The sequence below is a fragment of the Lepus europaeus genome, chromosome 21, assembly GCF_033115175.1.
Source record: "Lepus europaeus isolate LE1 chromosome 21, mLepTim1.pri, whole genome shotgun sequence".
NCBI lineage: Eukaryota > Metazoa > Chordata > Mammalia > Lagomorpha > Leporidae > Lepus > Lepus europaeus.
The window spans coordinates 24,769,253-24,787,048 of record NC_084847.1 but is presented as its reverse complement, the minus strand read 5'-3'; the positions used below and the strand labels follow the sequence as shown (position 1 = coordinate 24,787,048).

General features: G+C 62.7%; 3 protein-coding genes across 4 annotated transcripts; all 3 read right to left on the bottom strand.

Annotated features, from left to right (window-relative positions):
• Positions 1-75: 75 nt before the first annotated feature.
• Positions 76-3,239, bottom strand: YPEL3 (yippee like 3). Of its 2 annotated transcripts, XR_009864732.1 has the most exons (6): positions 3,103-3,239; positions 2,260-2,442; positions 2,121-2,164; positions 1,786-1,894; positions 1,422-1,610; positions 469-555 (listed from the first exon to the last, which is right to left on the bottom strand). XR_009864732.1 is itself a non-coding variant. In XM_062180489.1 (5 exons), exons 2-5 carry the CDS (start codon positions 2,374-2,376, stop codon positions 466-468), a joined length of 360 nt encoding a protein of 119 aa, XP_062036473.1. In that variant the 5' UTR covers positions 2,377-2,442; positions 3,103-3,237; the 3' UTR covers positions 76-465. The 2 variants fall into 2 exon arrangements, 1 of the variants encoding a protein (XP_062036473.1); XM_062180489.1 differs by lacking the exon at positions 1,422-1,610 and having other exon boundaries at positions 76-555; positions 3,103-3,237.
• Positions 3,240-4,360: 1,121 nt separating this feature from the next.
• GDPD3 (glycerophosphodiester phosphodiesterase domain containing 3) lies at positions 4,361-10,926 on the bottom strand. The gene is made up of 10 exons (XM_062180012.1): positions 10,738-10,926; positions 10,402-10,444; positions 10,085-10,220; positions 9,947-9,992; positions 9,694-9,812; positions 9,516-9,605; positions 9,144-9,277; positions 6,876-6,935; positions 6,733-6,784; positions 4,361-4,508 (listed from the first exon to the last, which is right to left on the bottom strand). The coding sequence occupies exons 1-10, from the start codon at positions 10,874-10,876 to the stop codon at positions 4,371-4,373; spliced, it is 957 nt and encodes a 318-aa protein (XP_062035996.1). The 5' UTR covers positions 10,877-10,926; the 3' UTR covers positions 4,361-4,370.
• Positions 10,927-11,529: 603 nt separating this feature from the next.
• MAPK3 (mitogen-activated protein kinase 3) lies at positions 11,530-17,411 on the bottom strand. The gene is made up of 9 exons (XM_062180373.1): positions 17,239-17,411; positions 16,070-16,252; positions 14,196-14,385; positions 13,989-14,105; positions 13,633-13,747; positions 13,151-13,282; positions 12,866-12,975; positions 12,629-12,782; positions 11,530-12,036 (listed from the first exon to the last, which is right to left on the bottom strand). The coding sequence occupies exons 1-8, from the start codon at positions 17,409-17,411 to the stop codon at positions 12,660-12,662; spliced, it is 1,143 nt and encodes a 380-aa protein (XP_062036357.1). The 3' UTR covers positions 11,530-12,036; positions 12,629-12,659.
• Positions 17,412-17,796: the final 385 nt, after the last annotated feature.

Below are 17,796 nucleotides of genomic sequence, written 5' to 3'. Positions count from 1 at the left end.
AGACCCAGCCTGGACGGTTGTGCCCAGCCCGGGGCCCGCTGGGACTCAGAAAGTTGCAGAGCACCCCCGCCCTGGAGTCCACGTGAGCCCGGGCCTGCCTGCACGCCATTGCTTTATTATATACAAACGCTACAGAACGAGGGACACAGACATACGTGGGGCAGGAGGGGCCGGGTTCACAGGGCAGGCGGTGCCCGGGGGCGGAGAGCACAGCACACAGGCCACAGCCACGGGGCGGGCGGGACGGGGAGGGGTGAAAAATGAGATCCAAGCCAGCCAGATCGCAGGTCTCCCCCCCCACCCCCAAGGTCACAGTGCATGCAATAAAGTATGTATGTACAGGGGCTGGATCCTCCCTCCGCGAGAGCCCCGAGGGTCCGGAGCTCTCCCTTCCGGCGGAGCGAAGCCGGCGGCGCCCCCTGGCGGCCAGGCCGGGCGGGCGCCACCATGCGTGCGGAGCAGCGGTCAGTCCCAGCCGTTGTCTTTGATCATGTGGTTGAGCTCAATGATGTACTTCCCCTCTTTGTACTTCTGGCTGCTCTCGAAGGCCTGTTCCTGCAAGGAGGGGCGGAGCTGTCATCGCCGGAGCAAGGGCCTTCCAGAGAGGGCCTGGGGAAGCGGGAAATGGCGGGGGGCCGTGCTCCTCATCCACAGGGAGTGGAGGGAACCCTCCGAAACATGGGTACTTTTGCAGAACTACCAACAGCTCCAACTGCGAGGACTCAAAAGCGTCTGAAACATCCCACAGTCCAGGCCTTGCACACCGGTGACCCTACAGACCTGCCTGCACTTGGCTTTTGTTCAGACAACAGAAAGCTTAATAAAAATAACTTTTAAAAAAATGCTAAAATATAGGCGGGCCGTGGTCACTGCAGCTCGCCCCGGTCTTGCTACCCGCCCCACCTCCAAGCCCCAGGAGCCGTGTCTTTGGCAGCGATCCACTGTATCTGCTTTGGCCTTGCAAGCACTTAAGGTTCTGACTTCGGGACTAGGCCGCTTCTTTACCTTACAGAGACTCAGAGAGGCCAAGCCACCTGTCCAGAGACACACAGCAACGCTCGGGCAGGGCTGGGCTGGCTGTCTCTGCCTGGGGCACTCGCCCTGCAGCGCTGAGCAATCCTGCCCCCTGCATTTTCCTTTGCTACTTCTTATCTGATCGCTGTGACAACCTTGAGTGCCAGGTGGTGGCTTTGCCTTTCAGGGCCAGATAAGGAAGTGGTGAAATCAGATCCCGGACAGCAGCAGTGGCAAGGCCGGCAGTGGAAAAGGAAGACCCAGGGACCCAAGCTCCACGGGCCTGTGAGGTCTGGGGGCAGTTTCTCCAACCCTCTGAACCACAACGGAAGCTGGCGGCCAGGGGTTTGCGGTGAAAATAAATAAATAAAACCCACGAGGGTTCTGGTCCTTACTCTGTTACTTACCAGCTGCGTGAGCTTGGGCAAGTGCCTTAACATCTCTGGGCCTCCCTGTTTTCTACAGTGACGCTAACAAGAGAGTCCATCTGCAGGGCGGTTGTAATGACTGAGTGAGATAATACATGCTACACACACAAGCATTCAGCGAATGGTAACCTTAGCTCCTCGTCTCTGAAAGGGGGGTGCTCTGGGCGCCTGTGAAGGAACGGAGGCGTCAAGAGAGCAATGGCTGCAGGATGGCGAGAGCGGGCTGCGTGATCCCCGATGGAGGAACAGAGAAACAGCTGTGATTGGCTGGGCCAGGCCTGAGCGCTGGGGAGGGGCCGAGGCCAGGCCAGCCCCCCTGTGGGGGTGGGGCTCAGTGACTCACATATTTCCAGCCCAGAGTGGTCTTGCAATTCTCGCAGTGGATATCGGCGACGGCATGGAGACCTGTGAGTAACACCCGCTCCTCGGCTGGCCCGCAGCCCACGTTCACCCTGCGGGGACAAAGGGACGGTCCCAGGGAGGGTCTCGCCATCACAGACCACCCCCACCCCCACCCCTGCCAAGCTTGTATCCATGGTGCCGGCCCTCTGCACCCAACAGGAGGGTGATCACAGCTTCCTGCCTGAAGTAGGGGATGCTGGGAGCCTCAGTATGATGGGGAGGTCACAGATCACCACAGAGGTCAGGGGTTGGAAGGCAGGGAGGCCCCATACTCACACAGAATTGAAGAGGTAGGCACGCCCCTGACTGCCCTGGAAGGACTACAGGTGGAAAGGGGAGGGGTCAAGCCTGTGGGGCCGGCAGGGTGGCCACCCCCTCCAGCCTCCACTTCCAGCTCCGGCTGTGGCCTGGTTACCTTGGAGATGAGGTCGTCGTGGTTGGCCAGGTGAGCGCGGCAGTGGGCACAGCTATACCTCCGGTGACAATCATCCAAGTAGGCCTGAAACGTCTTGGGCTTGGAAATCCGCACCATGGCGGGGGCCAGGGGCAGTGGCCCCACGCGGGGAGCGGCCCACGGGGAGCAGAGGGAGCCCAGTGCCTGTGGGGAGAGAGCAGGTGGGCTGTCCGCGGCCCAGAGCCCTGGAGACTTCTGCCACACTTGGCGGCTCCCTCCCTTCCCCGGAGCCAGCAGCCCTCTCCGGGGACGGGAGCCGGCTCCGTTTTGACTCACTGAGGAGGCCTCAGCTTGTTGCATCAACAGGGAAACTGAGGCTAGGAGGAGCCCAAGGTGAGTCATCCACCTGCCCGGGGCCTCGCCTCTGCTGACCTGGCAGCTGAAGCCAGAGCAGGGGACCTGAGAGTGGCTGCGCCGTCAGCCCCCAGTTGTGCGGGAGCGTGGGGAAGGGGGTGGCCGTCCCGGACCGGAGGGTCCCTGGGGCCTCGCGGGGCCGCGGGAGCGGCTGCCCCGCAGTGCAAGAAGTTCATCTGGGGAGAGGGTCTCTCTGGGAGAGGCTGGAGGCCTCGGCGGACGTGGAGACTCCGCCGGGAGGGGAGGGGCTCTTCCCGGGGGGCGCTGAGCGCGCACCTCTTACCTGCATCGTCGCGGAGCCTTACCTGAGACCCCGGGGCTCACCTGGGGCCCGGGGAAGTGGGGGGTGGGCGCCGCGGGGGAGGGGGGGTGGCGGCGGCGGAAGGGGACAGCCCTCGCTGGCGGGGCGGGGGCGCGGGGCGCCGCGCAGCCCTGACGCTGCGGGCTCACCTCGTCTGGGCGCGCGGGGGCCCAGTCCGCCGGGGCTGGCCTGGCCTGGGAGTGGGGGGCGCTCCTGGTGGGCGCCGTCACCCCCCGCCCCGGCCCGGGTTCGCAATCGCCAGGACTTGTTTACACCGAGACCAGCTGCTGCCGCCGCTGCGGCGGGAGAGGGAGGGGCCGGCCTCCGTCCCGGCGGCCGCCGTGGCCAATCGGCGTGCGGCATGCAAATGAGGGGGCGCGTCACACGGCGGGCCGCCCTTCCTCCTGCGGCCGCCGGCTCCGGCCCGCCCGGAAATGCGGCTGCGGCCCGCGGCCCGGCGAGGCGGCCCGCGGCGGGGCCCTGCGGGGCGGGGGGCCCGGGCCGGCGTGCACGGTGTCTGCACACGCACGGCCCCGGGGAATAACTGCCGTCATTGCGTTACAGCACAGCCCGATCGCCTTCCTCTTAATCCCCGCAGCCGTCCTGCCTGGCGGTGTCTCCTTTTGTCTCCGGATCCAGAGCGGGTGCTCGCCGCAGCTGGCACAGCGGGGGGAGCTGGGATTCTCACTTTATACTCTGCCTCCATGGTCTTTCCGCCTCCGCACCAGGGGCGGACTCGGTTCCCCTCTTGAGTTCAAGGTGTCCCTCCCCCGGGGGCCACATGGGAGCCGGCAGGTGCGCAGCCGGCAGCCAGCCTCGCTTCTTTGGCTGCCTCCAGGCTGGGCCAGGTCTGAACCCAAGGGAGAGTGTGCCCGAGTTGGAGCTGTCTTGTTAGCTGCGCAAGCCCCGGGCCCCTGCGGGCCCCTGCTGACCAAGAGCGAGCAGGCATTCCATGGAGTATGTGACTCCTTAAATGCAGGCAGACCCCAGGGGATCTGGGACTGGCTGGGGGCAATGGCAGAGGTGGCAGCACATGGGCACTGCGGACTCAGCTATCCCACCTGTGCCCACCCTCTGCAGCCCAGGGACCTGCCCTGCCTCGTGGAATGTCCTCTCTCTTTGGCTCTCAAGTTGGGGGCGGGGAGCCCCCCCTCCCCACAATGGCCATTCCTGGGGAGAGTGGGGGCTGGGCTGCATGGGGTGTGGCTGTCCCTTGGGTCCGGAATGTAGTGGAACCAGCAGGTCAGGGGTTGGGGAAGGACCTCAGGCCAGGCCTGGCCCCAGGCGGGCACCCTCTGCCCCCAAGCTGCAGGAACCCACCCTCCACACCCCTCACTCCAAAGACAAGAAGGAGACTGAAAAGAAGATATTTATTTTTCAAGAATAGAAACAGCGGCGGGGGGGGGGGGGTCTGGACTCAGGAGGCCGGAGCCTGGGGTCCATGATTGTCCAAGTAGCGTCTCAGAGCTGTGGGGTAATCGGTTATAACGCCAGTGGCCCCCAGGCTGAAGGCTGTTTCAAAATCCGACTCATCATTAAGGCACCAGAACAGCACCTGAGCAGGGAGGAAGGGGCTTGTGTCTCCAAACAAGGTTAGCTGACATCCATGGTGGGGTGGTGGGGGGTGGGGTGGGGTGGGGAGACCTCCCAGCAGGGGAATTTTGCAAACTAGTTATTCAACACAGTGGTTACTAAAAGTTAAATTGCAGGGCCAGCATTGTGGTGTAGTAGGTAAGCTGCTGCCGTGTGATGTTGGCATCAGCTATGGGCACCGGGTTCGAGTCCCAGGTCCTCCACTTTTGATGCAGCTCCGTGCTAATGTGCCTGGGAAAGCATCAGAAGATGGTCCAAGTGCTTGGGCCCCTGCACCCACATGGGAGACCCAGAGAGAGTTCCAGGCTCCTGACTTCGGCCTGGCCCAGCCACAGCCATTGCAACCATCTGAGGAGTGAACCAGCAGATCAAAGATCAATCTGTCTCTCTCTAATTCTGTCTTTCCAATCAAATTTTGAAAGAAAGAAAAAAAAAAAAACCCCAACCTTAAATTGCTTAAGTTTACAATTAAACAAATTGTATTAAAACAAATGTAGCAAGTATTCCAAACACGTTACTTTGTAATTCTTCTACCACAGTCACTATGTTCTTGAGGTTGTGTGGGTGGAAGTCAGTGAGCTGGAGCCGGGGCTGTGGCACAGCGGGTTATGCTGCTGCTAGCAAGGCCAGTATCCCCTATCAGTGTCAGTTCCAGTCCTGGCTGCTCCACTTCCAATCCACCGCCCTGCCAATACACCTGGGAAAGCAATCAAGGATGGCCCGAGTGCTTGGGTCCCTGCCACACATGCGGGAGACCCAGATGGAGTTCTGAGCTCCTGGCCCAAAATAAATCTTAAAAAACAAAACAAAACACCCCTGTAAGATGGGAGTACTGTCTAATGGTGAGCTACCCCCAACCCCCTCTCTCCCCAATCCTGCAGTAAGTGATTTCATGTTGGGAGCTTGGGAGCCCTTAAACCAGGAGAATTACTCCTCATATCTGTACTTTTATTTATGCTTCCCCCAGAACTGTTTTCTAAGACAACTTTTGATTTGTGTGTATTTGAGAGAAAGGTCTTCCATCCACTGGTTCACTCCCAAGTGCTCCCAACAGCAGGGACTGGGCTGGGTCAAAGCTGGGAGCTGGGAATTCAATCTGGGTCCCTCTTGTGGGTGGCAGGGACCCAATGCCTTGAGCCCCTGTCACTGCTGCCGCCCAGGGTCTGCATCAGTGGAAACCTTGAGTCAGGAGCCAGAGCTCCAGTCACAGCTGCCGGCCCCAATGCCCACCCTGGGGTGGCACTGAGATGGAGTTCCTGGGCCTTTGGGTTTCTCAGTTTGCCAAAGGAGGGCAGCGGATGGACCTGTCCCGACCGTGGTGAAGACTGGAGGCGTGTGAGGCCTGAGCTGGAAGAGCTTTCTTAGCCATAGGCTCTGCTCGCCCCAGAGCTCACTCCGCTCCCTAATCTCAGCTCCCTGATGCTCCTGTTTCCAGGGGTTCCCCCAATCCCTCCCCCCCCCCTCGGTTGCCCGAATGAGCCTGCTCAACCCAAATCAACTGATCGGTCTCTCCCCCTGAGACCTTCCGAAGTGAGACCTTCCGAAGTTTCCATTCCCTAGGGCAGTCATCCCTGCTCCTCCTCCTCCTCCTCCTGCCTGCCGCTGCCCTCTCTAACCAGGCCACTTCCTCCAGGCAGCAGCACCGGGAACCCGGAACCCGGCAGCTCCCGTCCACCTGCACTGGTGCTGGGCCTGCTGCCAGCTCCGCCCCCTGTGTAGGCTGCTCCACCTCCCTCCGCTCAGGTCTCTCACCCGCAGACCACAGCAAAGCCTCCCTCTGTCCCCTGCAGCCCTGGGGACGGTTGGCTTCGCTTCTTTCCTCTCCCCTAACTGTAAGCTCCCATCCCCGGGGACCCCAGGGCCTGGAACACTCTCACCGTGGCCTGGCTCACTGAATGACCTGGTCAGAGCTGCACCTGCTTTCTCCCCTCTTGGTCATCCCCCAGTCCCCGTCATCAAGGTTTAGTACATCATCCTCACCCTCGTCCAGCCCTGAGCACCAGGTGTACAGGCAGGGGTTAAAGACACCATTCTCCCCATTTTGTGGATGAAGAAACTGAGACCCACAAGGTGTGATGACCCGTCCCGGGCCCCGGCTGGTTACTGGCAGAGTGTGGCTAGCACCCAGCTGCCTGGCCCACGCCGTGCACACCCGCCGGCTGTAGTAGCGGTGGTCAAGGCCTCACCTGCACTCCTCGCTCCTCCAGATGTCGGATCAGGCTTCTCCTCATGATGGCCCTGGGGGTGGGGAGGGGGTTGGCAAAGGAGCCACAGGAGAAGGGCAGTGGCAGGTCCCTCTGGAGACACCCCCCCACCTTGCCAGCCTCACCATTTGCAAACCACGGCGGCCAGCTGGTTCAGGCCAGAGCAGGAAAACGGGAAGTAGGTCCTGTGGGGGTGGGGGGTGGGGGGGTCAGCTCTTTGGGGTAGGGATGGGAGTGACCCCCTAAGCAGTGTAGCCCCGCCCCAGCTGGAAGCCACTCTCCACTTGCCCATGTGGACAATTCCCTCATTGTCCAACAAGAGGCTTCTCTGATGCCCAGGGCTCCATGCTCACCGGGGGTGTGCCCGCCCCTCACCAGCTACCAGACAGGACAGACGAATCTTACAAGGGACATGCTAGACAGCATAAAGCAAATCAGGGCCGGAGCGGGGCCAAGACCCAGCTGGAGTCCGGAGCTGCACGGCTCACGTGGGGTCCTGCTTGGGCCTGGCAGTTTAAGACCAGACAACTCTCCATGAGTTACCTACTTGCCCCTAATTGCCTAATTCCCTGGTGACTCCAGAGGCCCTTGGCAGTGTCCCAGGGCACACCTGGGCTCCACTTCCTGCTGTGTGACCTTGGGCAAATCATGGATCCTCTCTGAGCCTCAGTTTCTCCTTGGGTACCAGGGGGTCATGATGCTTAAACCTCCCAAGGGCAATGTAAGATCAAGGTCAGGTTCACCCAAAAGACCTGAACACTGCAAATCCTGTGCATGAAACTTTGTAGAATAATGATCTCTGTACCAAGGTGGGGGCTGGCTGGGAGCTATCCTCTGAGAGAGGGGAGCAGAGTATACTCTGGACCCCCATAGAGCTGTCAGAAAGCCAAGGGAGGGGGCTGGCACTATGGTGCAGCTGGTAAAGCCGCCGCCTGCAGTGCCAGCATCCCATATGGGTGCCAGTTCGAGTCCCAGATGCTCCACTTCTGATCCAGCTCTTTGCTATGGCCTGGGAAAGCAGTAGAAGATGGCCCAAGCATTTAGGCTGGCTGCACCTGCATGGGAGACCCGCAAGAAGCTCCTGGCTCCTGGCTTCAGACTGGCCCAGCTCTGGCCATTGCTGCCATTTGGGGAGTGAAACAGCAGATGGAAGACCTCTCTCTCTCTCTCTCGCTCTCTCTCTGCCTCTCTGTAACTCTGCCTTTCAAACAAATCAATAAATCTTAAAGAAAGCAAAGGGAGAGGGACAGGCATAGACAAAGCGGTTAAACACCACTCGGGGTGCCTGCAGCCGTGTCTGAGTGGATGCCAGGCTGGCTTTGCTCCTGCTTCCTGCTAATGCACTCCCTGAAGACGGAGCTCAAGTACTGGGGCCCTGCCGCCCACGTGGGAGATCCAGACTGGGTTCTGGGCTCTTGGCTTTGGCCTGGCCCAACCCCAGCTAGTCTGGGCATCTGGAGAGTGAACCAGCAGGTAGAAGACCTTGCTGTCTCTCTCTCTGCCTCTCCCCCCCACACACACACACAGGCAGAGTGGACAGTGAGAGAGAGAGAGAGAGAGAGAGAGAGAAAGGTCTTCCTTTGCTGTTGGTTCACCCTCCAATGGCTGCCACGGCCAGCACACTGCGGCCGGCGCACCGCGCTGATCTGAAGCCAGGTGCTTCCTCCTGGTCTCCCATGGGGTGCAGGGCCCAAGCACTTGGGCCATCCTCCACTGCCCTCCCGGGCCACAGCAGAGAGCTGGCCTGGAAGAGGAGCAACCAGGACAGAATCCGGCACCCCAACCTGGACTAGAACCTGGTGTGCCCGCGCCGCAAGGTGGAGGATTAGCCTGTTGAGCTGCGGTGCCGGCCTCTCTTTGCCTTTCAAATACCAAGCAAACAGGTACCGGGAGATGGGACAACTAGGGAAGTACCCACATTTCTGATACTTCCACCAGCTGTTACTTTGGTAATCTTTGCCGCCCAGCTGGAAAACTTTCAGCAGAGAACGAGAGAGACCTGCTGTGGGCACCCCTCTGACCACCACCCCCTCCAGCTAGCCAGACCACAACCTCCCCCGGGGCTTACCCTACCCACTGTCTCCCTGGTGTTCCTGCACCTGGAACCATGCACTAAGCATTTTGGATGAATCCAGGAGACTGTACAGACCCTTCCTCCTAAAATGCCACATCCACACTATTTGCATATAATGTCCCAGTCCCCTTAGCAATGGAGGATGCTGGGTAAGAAGCACCACCTTCTAAGGACCCAGCGGTTGTGTCTGCGGGCTGCCAGGGGGCTGGGGAGAGACGAGGAACTCCTCCTGCACCCAGGACTCTGAGCGGTGGGGCTGGCTGCAGGAGGTGCCCTTCAGGGGTCCCGTCCCCTCCACCCCCAGCCCCCGTCCCTGCACCTGTTGATGATGGTGGGCAGGAAGCACAGGAAGAACCGCTCGGGAATGGGGACGAAGGGCAGCAGCCCCAGGTAATAGAGCAGCAGCATCCAGAGCCCGCGGCTCATCGTGAAGGACCTCGGCATCTCGGGGTTCTGGGGAGACAGGAGCAGGGGAGACGGGAGAAAGGGACCAGCGCTGGCTCCTGGGGAAGCAGGGAGAGGGATGGGCCACAGCGGGGACAGCGCTGGGCAGAGTCACCTCCTGGCCCGGGGTTCGAGTTCTGGCGACGCCCTCCTGGTTGGCACCACCAGGACCCTGCTCCCCACCTCTCCCGAGGGAGCCGTCCTCGGGGCCTGGAAGCTTCCCACACCGGCAGGGAAAGGGACTCACGGCGGCCCTGCACTTCTTCATGATGGAGCTCTTCTCCGAGGCCCAGATGGTGATCTCACTGCGCTCGAAGCGCCTCGCCAGGCCTGCTATCTGGAGAGAGGAGGAGGAGGAGGCTGAGGGGAGAGCCAGGGCTCTCTCCAGCCTTGGGCCCCCGACTGCCCGCTGCCGGCAGCTCCACCTTCTGAATGAGCTCCTGGTTCTCGGCTTTGACCTCCACACTCATGGGCATCTTCGGGAACCTCTGGAACACGTCCTCCAGGCGCACCATGTGCCGGTCTGACCCCTGGGCAAAGTGGCCTGGTGGTGGGGGGTGGGGAGGTGCGGTGTCGCAGGATAAGCAATCGATCCATCGAGCGATCGATCTCAGGATGATGAGTGGAGTGGGAGTGGAAACCCAAGAGGGGTGTGGGGGAAGGTGTTCTTGGTCTCACCTGGCGAGAAATAAACCTCCAGTTTCTCTTTGTAGAGGGGCAGGTCCTGGGGAGAGCAGAGGTTGCGTCACCTGGAGGTAGGAGGGAGCGTGGCGGCTCTGGGGCTTGGGGGGGAGGGGGCATCAAGGCGAGGCCCACCTCAAAGTCCAAGCTGCCCACATCCCTGTTCAGGCCCGACTGGCGGGACAGGTTCTCGTCGTGGGACACCACCACCACGCCGTCCCGTGTCAGCTGGCAGTCCAGCTCCAGCAGGTCAGCTCGCTGGGCCACGGAGCTGTGAGACAGCAATGGGCAGACCATGTGCAGCGGGGCGGGGCTCATGGAGGGACGTGCAGGTCCACCTGCACACCCCCGGGGCCCCAAGATCCAGCGTGCGGAGGGAAAGCACCAGCAGGTGTCACGCAGTGCACAACCCACACAACCTTGTGCACCTTGGCGGGGGCAGCTGCACTCACTTCTCCATGGCCTCCATGGTGCTCTCCAGCCGCTCTCCAGACCCTGCGTGGGACAGCTGAGGTGAGTCTGTGGCGCCAGATCAGACCTTATCACCCGGGATCCATCCCTCTGGGTGGCCTCCTCGCTTGTCCCAGGCAGCTGGGCTGCAGCCAGCCCGTCTCCCTACCCTTTCCATGCCACACCCCGCCCCAGCTCGCCTATCTTGGTCCTTGCCCTACTTCTAGCACCCGGGGGACCTACCCTCCCAGCGGTCCACCTTGGCACCTGTCTTCCCATCTCGCCATCCTCCCTCCTCCCCTAACAGCTGCCACGCCGGCCCCTCCCACCCTGCTCACCTCCTCGGTGGGCTGCCAGGCGGGGACAGAAGGTGGGAGCCCGGGGCGCGTGCAGCAAGTGAGGCCGCCGCAGGAAGAAGATGGACAGCAGGATGTAGCCGCCCAGTGCCGGCAGCGCGTAGTACAGCAGGGGGCCCATGGCCGCGCTCCGCTCCCCCTCCCGCTCCCTCTTCCAACGGCGGCGCCGCAGCAAGTGCAGCCTCCCAGTGGCCCGCGCTACCTCTGCTGGTTGCCGCGGCGAACCAGCGTAGGCTGGCTGAGCCCCGGCGCCACGCCCCTGGGACTTGCTGAGCCTGCTGCTGGCCTGGGGCCAGGCTGCAGGGCTCAGCTGGGGCTGGGGGACAGACAGGAGTCAGCCAGGCAGCACCCCTGACTCTGAACACATCCAGACGCTCCCTGAACTCCCTCTGTCCTGGGCTGCCTGGGAGGAATAACCCCCCTCCCCGCAGGCTCCATGGGTGCTTGTGGCCAAGGTGTATAACACACTTGCCCCCTTGCCATTTCTAGAGAATCTGGGGGTGTATAGCGTACCCCTGAGTCACCCAGAGTCACCCCCAGCCAGTTCCGCAGGAAGTCATTACAGGGAAGAGGTTGGTGACTAAAGGGAAAACTGACACTCCCCCCTTTCCAGCAGTCTGGAACACTGCCCCCACCCCCAGTCTTCAACCCTGACCAGCCAGGGGCCAAAGGTCACCAGGGCTGGGCCAGGAGGCTGCTGGGCTGCAGGGGGGTTGGTCCCAAGCAGCCCTGATTGGGCCAGGGCAGGGGTGAACAGAAACACGGTCACGGTCATCATATACACATCTCTATATTTATATATTAGATACAGGCACGGGGGCGGGGGGGGCGCCCCCACTCCCGCTCACCCACACACAGAAGCAGCGAGGACATTAATGTGGCAGCTTTGGGGGGGAGGGGCTGAGGCCGGGGCCCTCTCCTCAGGGATACTAGCCCTTGAGACTCAGGAATGTTCCCCCAGGGAGATGGGGGGGGTGGTAAGGGGGAGGGGGCAGGGCTTGCCCTGAGTCCCTGCTCAGTGTCCCCGCCCTGCCCCTCCCCGCCCCTCCGGAGGTCCAGTAGGACCAGCCTGGGATAGCCAGGGTAGATGGAGGCAGAGCTGGGGGGAGATTTACTGTAGGGTCGCCCGAGGCCCTCAGGCCTGGCAGGAGCAGGGAGGAGGGGGCTCTTTGCCTGTCTGAAGCAGGAGCGATGTGGGGCCAGGCCCACACTCCGCCCCAGCCTGGCACAGTGTCCGTTTTCTAACAGTCCGAGCGTAGAGGGGCAGGCAGGAGGCAGGCCCTAAGGGAGAAGGCAGACGGGAAAGGAGCTGTGAGACCCCGCGGGGCCTCACGGCCCCCCAGCCCACATCGGGTCTCCAGGGCCCCTCCGCCTGCGGAGGTGAGGACAGGGTCCTCTCCCAGGGTGAGGCTGCAGGTGGATGAAGCCGTGGAGGGCGTGGAGGACTTTACTGGCCCTGGCTTTGACAGCACAGCAGCCTCCAGCGAGTGCAGGTGCACGGGCGAGGCGGCTTGCACAACGACAGCACTGCAGCGTGGGTCAGGGGTGGGCCCGCCAGAGGCCCCCAGGTGTGGGAACGGCTGACCTGAGTGGTGAGGAGACACCTGGCTTGCGCCACGTGCTGTGGGGCCCCACCTGTCCATGTAGGTGAGCAGAAGTGTGGCTCAGCTGCCCACAGCGGGGACGGGGCTCCAGGGACCGCTGTGGGACCTCTGTGGGGCCGCAGGACGCAGAGTGGAGACAGGTGGGAGCCTCGGGGCACTTAAGGGCCTGGGTGGGTCATGAGTCTGGGCGCCTTCTGTCACTACCTACAGGTGGATCAGGGACGCCAAGGCCAGCTCGTGGTTGGTGTTGGGGTGAGAGGGCCACTCACCAGGCCCCGGGGACAGGGCTGCCCACGTAGGCTAGGGCCCCTCTGGAGCCCCGGGCTGGAAGCGGGCCGTCTCCTGGAAGATGAGCTCCTTCAGCCGCTCCTTGGGGAGATCATCCAACTCCATGTCGAAGGTGAAGGGCTCCTCGGCCACCGGCTGCACAGGCAGAGACAGGAAGGCTCAGGCCAGGCCCTGGGAGACGCCCACGCCCCAGGCCGCCCGCCCATCCGCCGCGGCACCTCATCCGTCGGGTCATAGTACTGTTCCAGGTAGGGGTGAGCCAGGGCCTCCTCCACAGTGATGCGCTTGTTGGGGTTGAAGGTTAACATCCGATCCAGCAGGTCCAGGGCTGGCAGAGGGCGGGAGTCAGGCTCATGGAGAAGGCCGGGGGTGGGGTTCCCAGGAGGGGAGGCTCCCTTTGCTTTTCAGCACCCAGGGCCCCGTCCACACAGGCAGGTGCCCGGATTGTGCACCCCCGTCCCCACCCAAGGTGTATCCTCCCCGGGTGCCGGTGTCTCGCTCACCTTTGGAGTCTGACTTGGGAAACAGCTTGGCCCAGGCCACCTTGGTCTTGGCGGGCAGGGACTGCAGGTAGTTCCGGGCCTTCATGTTGATGATGCAGTTCAGGTCCTCCTGGGACGGCGAGCCCAGGATGCCTGGGCAGAAGGAAGGCAGGCGACTTGGTGAGACCTCACCTTCCTCCTCCGTCCTGGGACACAGAGGCAAAGAAGCCCGGACAAGCACCCCCAGCCCAGCCACCTGCCTCACCGTGAGAAGGAACAAGGGGTCTGGACCCAGGCAGCCCTGGGTTCAAATCCTGGCCCTAGCACTTCTTTAGGCGTGAAGGCTCTCAGCCTTGCTTTTCCCATCCACCAAATGGGGATAGTTGTCTCTTGCTCACGGAGATGCCGGGAGATGCTGGAGAAGTTCCACAAGTGGTGGTACCCCTGACTCTGAGCCTGAGCCTGAGCCTGAGCCTCCCCCCGGGTGGGTCAGGCCCCCTCACCTAGAATGTGGTTGAGCTGGTCCAGGTAGTGCTTGCCGGGGAAGATGGGCCGGTTGGAGAGCATCTCGGCCAGGATGCAGCCCACAGACCAGATGTCGATGGACTTAGTGTAGCCCTGGGGACGACAGGAAAACAGTGCTGGACTCCCGGGCCAGCCTCGGCAGGGCCCTGCGGCCTGGGCCAAGCCACCGCTTCCAATCGAGATCCGGGGCGGAGGCCTGCAGAGCCGGTGCTCAGCTTCCTTCCAGAGGCCCCGTTGCAGAGGGTGGACTTCCAGAGCCTCGCTCAGGGTGGGTGGCTCCAGGGCTGCCCTGGGGGCCTGAGGCTTTCCCATCTGGGCTGCGGCGCTCGCCTACCTTGGAGTTGAGCATGATCTCTGGGGCCCGGTACCAGCGCGTGGCCACGTACTCTGTCAGGAAGCCGGTGTGGTCGTGTTCAGGGTCTGCAATGCGGGCCAGGCCGAAATCACAGATCTGCAATGAAACCCAGACTGCTGAGCACAGGGCTCGGGACCCCTGCAGGCCTGAGCGCTCCCACACCTTCGCGGCGGCCAGCCCGCTGACCTTAAGGTCGCAGGTGGTGTTGATGAGCAGGTTGGAGGGCTTCAGGTCCCGGTGGAGCACGTTGGCCGAGTGGATGTACTTGAGACCCCGCAGGATCTGGTAGAGGAAGTAGCAGATGTGGTCGTTGCTTAGCTGCTGGCTTTTGAGCAACTTGTACAGGTCTGTCTCCATGAGGTCCTGCACAATGTAGCTGGGAACGGCCGAGACCCCGCCCCTCCCCCCAGGCAGGGGGCAGGGGCCAGGGGAGGCGGGCAGTTAAGAAAAACAGGTTCTGGTGATGCAGCCGCACGTCCCCACACGTCCCCACACGTCCCCTCGCTTGGGGTTCCCCGGACCAGGCAGATCTGCTAACTCCTGTGAAGAGCCAGGCCGAACTCAGCAGCAGGGCACAGGGCCTCTCACATCCCCAGCAGGTAACCCCAAGCATTCTCTCCTGTGGCCCTGGGAAACAGGGCTACCAACAAGTGTCCAGGGCCGGAGAACATTCCGGTTCAGAGTGGCAGCTCCAGGGTCCACCCAAAAATGCTTAAAATCTCCACTGGGGACTTAAAAAAAAAATCACTGAAATTGATTCTGGTGCAAAAAACCCCGTCAAAGTCCACCGATTCAAGGGGTCTTCAAAAAGCTCCTGGGGGGCTGGCGCTGTGGCATAGTGGGTAAAGCCGCCACCTGCAACACCGGTATCCCACATGGGCACTGGTTCGGGTTCCGGCTGCTCCACTTCTGATCCAGCTCCCTGATAATGTACAGTAGAAGATGGCCCAAAAGCTTGGGCCCCTGTGCCCATGTGGGAGACCCAGAGGAAGCTCCTGGCTCTTGGCTTCAGCCTGGCCCAGCCCTGGTCATTGTGGCCATTTGGGGAGTGAACCAGCGGATAGAAGACCTCTCTCTCTCTCTTTCTCTCTTTAATTCTGCCTTCCAAATAAATAAATCTTTAAAAAAAATTATACAGGTATTTTGATTTTTTTGCATGGAAATAAAATGCCTGCCTGTTTGTGCGAGGACAATGAGAGAGGAGACACCCCCCACAGCACACCTGCTCAGAGAACATCTGGCCCGGCCTGGCTCTCCTGTGTTCTCTCAAACGGAGATGTGGTGACTTGCCCCAGGTCACACAGCAAGCTGGGTGAGTATGGAAATCTCCCATCCCTGGTCTGTGGCAGGGGCTCTGGCCATGGCACCCAAATCCCTACCCTTGGGTGGAGGACTGGACTGGGACCAGCAGGTGGTATGGGTGGGTGGCGAGGAGGCGACGTGTGTCGCAAGGCCAGGATGAGCCAGGCCGGAAGTGGACAAGGAGCAAGAAAAGCACTCTTGGGGGAGGGCATTAAGGCTAAGCTGTCCCTCCCTGGGCAAGGGGCAGGTGCACAGGTGACCAGGGTGAGGCTCTGAGCAGGAAGTCCCAGAGAAAGATAAGGACCAGCTCCCGCGTGGGGGAGGGGTGAGGCAGCCACAGAGACACCTGCTTGGGGCTGTTTCAGGCCTCAGTCCCCTCATGCTTGGGACCCGAAGGCAGGGGTAGCACCTGACACGCAGTAGGCCCTCAAGAAAAAGCAGTTTTCTTCCTCCCTGCTGTCTTCCCAGTCTGGGGATCCAGAGAGAAAGAATCACCAGTCTGTTCAGCAAGAAGTGACCGTGGGCAGAGCAGGTCACATAACTGCAGACGGCGGAAAACAAAGAGCCCAAAGAGACCTTGGCGCCCAGGCTCCCCACGGAGGCATGGGGCAAAGAAGGGACCTGTCCAAGGTCCCCCTGCCTGGCTGCAGCAGGTCAGGACGGGGGGCGGGGGGGGGGGCGGGCTCTGGCCTGTCACTGCCTTCATGTGGGAGGGCGGCAGGGCAGGGGGTGGCTCCGGAGGCCCAGGGGTAGGATACACATCCCTCATGGCTTCCAGGGTGGGAGCCCGCAGAATGTCGCGGATGCCGATGACGTTCTCATGGGAGAAGCGCAGCAGGATCTGGATCTCCCGCAGCGTGCGCTGGCAGTAGGTCTGGTGTTCGAAGGGGCTGATCTTCTTGATGGCCACGCGGGTCTTGCGCACGTGGTCATAGGCTGAGCTGAGAGGCCCAGAGAGACGTCGCTGCTGGTGTGGCCATGATGGTGGTGGTGATGGGGGGGGAGCGGGAACCAGGCCCAGCAGGCCCCACCCTGGCCAGGGGCAGGGAGGGAGGGGACGGAGCAGGAGAGGGCTCTGGCCAAGTTATAAACAATGCTCGTTCCTTCCTGCTGTGAAGGCCTGGGCTCTCCAGGGAGAAAGCTGGGGACCCGCCAGGCCGCCTTTCGGTGACTTCACAAACAGAGGAAGAGACTGGCCACTCGCTGACTTCCCCTCTGCTTGACCCCCTTCCATTCTGCCCAAGCCCGGGCCTCCCTCCCCACCACGGGCTGCCTCAACCCACCACAGGGCCAGGGAGCCGGACCCAGGGGTGGGTCTGGGCCGAGGACCTGGGCAGCAGAGCAACTTCCGGTCGGTGCCAAGGCCCAAAGCACACAGTAGGGCTGGCCCAGCTCCCAGACCCCTCCCCAAGATGCAGGCAAGCAGGCACTCCCCACCCCTCCTCCCTCTCAGGGTGGCCCCCCCTAGGCCCCGAGGCCCAAAGCCTCGCCCCACCCAGAGCCCTGCCCTTGCTGCTCCTGGGCACAGCCTCGCTTGGGGACTCCAAGGCACCCTAAGGTCCCCTCTCTCAAAAGAGAGGGTCCTCGTTCACCAAGACTACTGATTCTCGTCGCCCCACGCGGGTCTCTAGGGCCACCGCTCCCCCAACCCCAGACACCCAGATGCCGCTGCTCCCTTCGGGGCGGAGGGCTCCAGTCAAAGCCTCCAAACCCCCTTCCCTTGGAACATGGGCAGCGCCCCCTCCCCCAGAAAGCACCCCAGGGCTCCTATCCCGGGCATACTCCACCAAGCCTCCGGAGTGCCCAGGCTCTACAGGCCACTCCAAGTCTCCACGGCCCAACGAGGCCCCTGCACCCCTCCTCCGCCCCCTCCTCCGGGGTCGCCCCCTCCCTTGAGGCCGCCCCCTCCCCCGGAACGCCCCCTCACCTGACCATGCCGTACGCGCCCTCGCCGATGTACTGCAGCTGCGTGTAGCGCGGGCCCACGTCGAACGGCTGCCCCTTCACGACCTCCACTTCCCCGGGGACCCCCGGGCCGACCCCATCGGCTCCCCGGGGCTCCCCGCCCCCGCCCCCCTGAGCCGCCGCCGCCGCCGCCATCTCCACTCCTCCCCTCCCGCCCGCCCCGCCCGAGGCCCCGCCCCTTCCCGCCCGCGGGGCCGCGCGCGCCAGGCCCCGCCCCCGCCCCCGCCCTCCGCCCCCGCGCGCCCCCGCGCGCCGCGGAGCCGGGGCGCGGGCCCGCGGCCGTCACGTGGCCCTCCCCGCGCGCGCCCGGCTTTTCCGCCGCCGGGCCGCGGTGCTTGGTCACTGCGGGCTTCGGGTGCTGGGAGCGAGCGGGCCGGGTCCACACCCCCTCGACTTCGAGGCCCCCGGCGGGTGACTTCCCCAGGGCCGCCCGGCCAAGGTGTGCTGGGGCTGGACGCCCCCCACCCCGGAGTGCCGGCCTCTTGGGACCGGAGCTGCAGCCCCAGGGGTCCTGTGGGAG